Source organism: Gossypium hirsutum, chromosome D10 (assembly GCF_007990345.1).
Source record: "Gossypium hirsutum isolate 1008001.06 chromosome D10, Gossypium_hirsutum_v2.1, whole genome shotgun sequence".
Classification (NCBI taxonomy): Eukaryota; Viridiplantae; Streptophyta; class Magnoliopsida; order Malvales; family Malvaceae; genus Gossypium; species Gossypium hirsutum.
The window spans coordinates 65371511-65376659 of record NC_053446.1 but is presented as its reverse complement, the minus strand read 5'-3'; the positions used below and the strand labels follow the sequence as shown (position 1 = coordinate 65376659).

General features: G+C 35.7%; 1 protein-coding gene across 1 annotated transcript; it reads left to right on the top strand.

Annotated features, from left to right (window-relative positions):
- Positions 1 to 1739: 1739 nt before the first annotated feature.
- On the top strand, positions 1740 to 4848 carry LOC107934960 (disease resistance protein RPV1-like). The gene is made up of 7 exons (XM_041102065.1): positions 1740 to 2111; positions 2485 to 2656; positions 2878 to 3015; positions 3388 to 3857; positions 4128 to 4403; positions 4626 to 4706; positions 4789 to 4848. The coding sequence occupies exons 1-7, from the start codon at positions 1740 to 1742 to the stop codon at positions 4846 to 4848; spliced, it is 1569 nt and encodes a 522-aa protein (XP_040957999.1).
- Positions 4849 to 5149: the final 301 nt, after the last annotated feature.

Genomic DNA, 5149 nt, shown 5'->3' with positions numbered 1-5149 from the left:
CTACCGCTTGGGCATTATGCTGGGTTAAGCCAACCATTTGGGCTTGGTCATGAGTAGCGGTTTGAGCCTGGTCATGAGGCAGTTCACTGGGTTAGGTCCGTATTTTGGGCTTGTAACTGGGTTCACTCGGCCATTGGCCAAAATCTTGGGCCGTCTGTGCGTGGTAGGCCATCTGGCCCATGCTAGGACTTTAGGGGTGATTTTTCTCCAGTTGGGTCCACTGCTAATGTTTCTCCAAATGGGCCAACATTTAATTGTGTGGAGTTTACAAGCCCTCGTGGTCGTGTACGAGGGCTTGAGCCTTCAGATGGTGGTGTTTGTACTACGTTTGGGTCATATAATGGGTTGTGTATTCCCTGGCAGACAAAAATAAGAGCTCGTGTTTATATTGGGTCAGATCCATGCATTGGATTGCCTCGAATTCCTGATTTACATACGTCTAATGTCTCTAACTCTACTGGGTCTAATATTAATGCCACTCATTTTGGGTCCAATTTTGATAATGATGATTCGTATATTCCTATACCTATAGGAACTTCGTCTTGGTATCTGGATTCAGGGGCAATGCCTCTGCTTTGAATGAGTCTACACCATACTCAAGTACATTCCCTCTCTTAATAGGTGATGGGACTCCTATGCTTGTAGGAACTTCACTTATTTTTTATGTAAATTTTTATAAATATATTTGTTACGTAATTATGTTATTTGAATGTGCTAGTGTCACGGGCCAAAGTCTAAAGCCCGTGACCATGACACAAGATGTGCCCCATAGAGGTCATCAATTAAATAGGGAACATTTAGCCCACGAGAACTGGCCCGATTCAAAGAATTGTTGGAGAAGCCTGTCAGATTGAAGCCTGGTTGGCCCGATAATGAAGACATGGCAACTTAGGCTAATTTTGGTAACTAATCTTAGAAGATAGAGAGAATCATATCTTGCAAAGATTAGATTAGATTTGATATGACAAATATTGTAAATCCCTAAAATTAAGGGATATGGTTAATCTCGTCCGTTGATGTAAATGTATCTTGATCGTCGATTTTAGGGGAGCTCAACTATAAATAGAGAGCCTCCCCTCATTTGTACTCATCCATTGTAAGATTGAATTCTTAAAAGTAATAGAATTCAGAGAGCATTTATTCAAACACCTTGGGTGTGTTCTTTTCTGTGACTTTCTCTTGTTCTTTCATTTTTCTTCTTTTGGCATAAATCGCTTCCGCTCTTCAATTCAGTGCCTTGGAGGAGTTCTTAAGGAATCTTCACTTTAGTAAAGGCTGACTTAGGCGAGTTTGGACGAACGGATTGCCTAAGGCCGCACGGATCGTGAGACGACAGTTCTAGCCCCGTGACACTAGAATCTATGTCTAATTAAAGCCATTATTTAAGTGATGAAAAAAAAAATATTCTTAGTGATGGAATTTAAATAGCTTATTAATGAGAATCTTTAATAGAAAATAATAGCATCACACAAATGTTTAAAGATGTGAGTTCGAGTGTGTTTAAATGTGTCTTTTCTTTCTATTTAAAGGTGAGAAAGAATTACGTGTAGCTATAGGCTTTGTATAAAAAAAAGAAATAAATTTTAATATGTTTGAAAATTCAACCAAAAATCCATTTAATAAAAGGTTCCCACTGATGATGAATCTATAATTTAAACTTTTCTTCTTCAAAAGGCAAACCAAAGCTCCCTTGCTATAAATTTTTCTCTTTGCCTCACTCACATTATCCATAATCTTTCATGGCGTCTTCTTCATCTTCTTCTCGTCAAATGAAGCACCAAATTTTCTTGAGCTTCAGAGGTGAAGACACACGCCTTAACTTTACCAGTCATCTACTCAAAGCTTTGAAAGGCACAGGACTGAATGTCTTCTTCGATGAAGAAAAACTAGAGAAAGGGGAGCAACTTTCACAAGCACTTTCTCAAGCAATTGCAGCCTCAAATCTCTCAATCCTTGTTTTATCTAAAGGCTATGCTTCTTCGAAATCATGCTTAGGTGAACTCTCTCAGATCATGAAGTGTAAAAAGACTCGAGGGCATATTGTTCTTCCTATCTTTTACCATGTTGATCCCTCCCATGTGCGAAATATTGGTGGGACTTCTAAGACATCTGTTGGTGTTATGAATAATATGCAAGCAAATTTTGCTGAGACTTGAGCAACAAGGCTCGAGGCTTGCAGAAGAAACAAAAATGAATTCAAGAGCAGAATTAAGCTTTTGAAACACTAAAAATGGAAGCTAAGAAGAGAGAGTATTGGATAATGAAATTTGAATGAATTTTCATTAAAATTATCAAGTGGCTGGTCAATGAGTTACAAAATCATCACCTAAACAATACCTACTACCACTAAGCACATTGAAACTTGATAAAGTTAACTTGTACACTTTGTAAAGCTGATTTAACAGCTCATTCTTCACCTAATAACATCAAGTACAAAAGCTACTTAGTTTTTAATCCAACTAAGTTACAAAACATCACTTGAAGAAACAAAATGGCAACAGTAGCTTGATCTTCTGCTGCAACTTCACTGGCTCGGGCTGCTTCTGGTGCAACAAGGCAGCATGCTGGCCAACTTCAACAACATCCTTCGGAGAGCATGAATCAAAGAGGCCGGTTGATGAAGTGAAGCGATCAAAAGCCGCCTTCACTGAAGTCCGTACGTTAAAAGGGTGGCATATAGAAGGAGGCAAATTCGATAGGTAACTATATATATATATATATTCATCTTATTATATTTGACATATCTTTCTTTTGACGGCTGGTTTTTTTAATCATTTTCTAGATCTGAAACTAAGTACATTAAAGATGTGGTTGGATATGTTTTAAAAAAGTTGAATAGCAATTGTAGAAGTGTTTCTGAAGAATTGGTCTGAACAGATGATCAAAAGAAGATGATTTTGGGGTTGATTGAGCAAATGGACGTGCGTGTAATAGGACTTTGGGGAATGGGTGGTATTGGCAAAACTACCCTTGCTGATGCTGTTTATAAAGAAGTCTTTCCAAAGTATGAATGTCGTTTGTTTCTCAAAACATTAGTGAGAAAATAAAAAAACAGGGGAATGAATCTTTACGAAATGAACTTCTTTCCAAACTGTTAAACGAAAAAGAAATTTGTATTGATACCCCTTCCATAGGTTACCCTTATCAAGAGAGGCTGAATAATAAAAAAAGTACTTCTTGTCCTTGATGATGTTAGTGACCCAGACCAAATAGATTTTATGGGTGTCACATATTTTGGTCCTGGAAGTAAAATCATTGTAACATCTAGAGATAGACAAGTACTAAAAAATCAAAGAGCTCACCGCATATATAAGGTTAAGAAGTTGAATGAGAATGATTCTCTTCAACTTTTTTCTACATTTGCATTTAAGTTGTTGAATCCTGCAGTTGATTTTCGAGATCTATCATGCAAGTTTGTAGAATATGTCCAAGGTAGTCCACTTGCTCTTAAAGTTTTGGGTTCTGAACTATATACGAAGTCGAAAAAAGAGTGGGAGGGCAAGGTGAATAAACTAAAGCAATGTGCAGAATTTAAAATTTCACATATTTTGAAGAGTAGCTTGGATGAGCTCGATGAGGAAGAAAATAATATATTTCTTGACCTAGCATGCATCTTTAAAGGGCAAGCCATGGATTATGTAGAAAAAGTTCCAAGTAATTGTTATAAGGGTGCAACATGTGGAATAAGTAAATTGGTCGACAAGTGTCTACTTGAGAACAAATATGGATGTGTTTTTATGCATGACATGGTTGAAGAGATGGGCAAGGACATTGTTATGCGAAAATCTGAATGCCCCGGAAAGCGAAGTAGATTGTGGAGTTGTGAAGACATGGAAGAAGTGTTCAAATATGATAAAGTAAGTGTTAATTGCATTTATTTTCTTTTCACTCTTTGGTAGGTTTAATAGATGTTGTTGTGTACCATGTATTATCTTTTTAATTATTATTTCAAAAAATAAAATTATTTGTTTCTTACCATAAACATAATGACCAAATGTCTTACGATACAACAAGGAATTTTGTTAAAAGTTTTTTGGGTTAGTTAAATATCTAATGCATTTTTATGACTGATTTAATAGAATGTCGATAAATTTCTTTATGTTAATCTATGATTTTTTATTTATCAGGTGACTGAGTTTTTTAAAGGAATAAAGTTAGATGTAACTCAAACTGGTAATCAACAATTTTGTGCTACCGGTTTTGAGAAGATGCATAAGCTTAGATATATCAACATTAGGTATTTTGCACATACTTTATGGGAACCTCCACCCCAATATGCAAACAAAGTTGATAGTATATCTCTTCCCTTCAAAACTTTATCAAGTTTTAATTCAAAGAATCTTGTCGTATTGATATTACGACGTGGTAATGTGGAACAACTTTGGAATGAAGATGATCGTATGGTATGCGCTTTCATATTTTCTTCGCCTAAAATTTTTTTTAAGGAAAAAAAATATTTATTTAAAGTTTTTAAATTTATTTAAATAAGTGACATGATCTAGTAATTGTGGCTGAATTTACGCCCAACATATCAAATATAAAATTTTATTTTTTAGTATTATAATTATTCATTTCCTTTTCATTTTTTAATGCTTAAAAGTAATACAGTTAATTTTTCTATACAGGACCTTGTTAATTTAAGGCAAATTGACGTTTCAGGGAATCTTTCAGGAGCCATCAACCTTGAACTCCTTGATTGCTCTTATGTAAAAGTTTGGTTGAACTTCCTTGCCTCAATCATTTGGCATCTCTTCATCATGATAAGCTTCACCTTGAGGGATGTTATAGGCTCAAGAAGTTTCCTCAGGTCCCAAGACACTTTTGTTCTTTGGGTTTAGAAATAACTGAAATAGAAGAAGTGCCTGATTCAATTGAGCATCTCCACAAACTACAGAGATTGTCGTTGAGCAAGTCAGAGGTCAAAAAAGTATCGATCAATATTTCGAAGTTGGAACTCCTTGGTGAATTGATTCTTAGTAATTGCCCAATGATCAACTTTCCAGAAATCCCAAAAAGCTTAACAAAATTAAACTTATCTCGCACTCAAATTGAAGAAGTGTCGTTGCCTTTCGACTCTCTATGTAATCTTCAGGACTTAAATATCAGTGGCTCAGCGGTCAAAAATGTATCGATCAAGTTGGATTCCCTT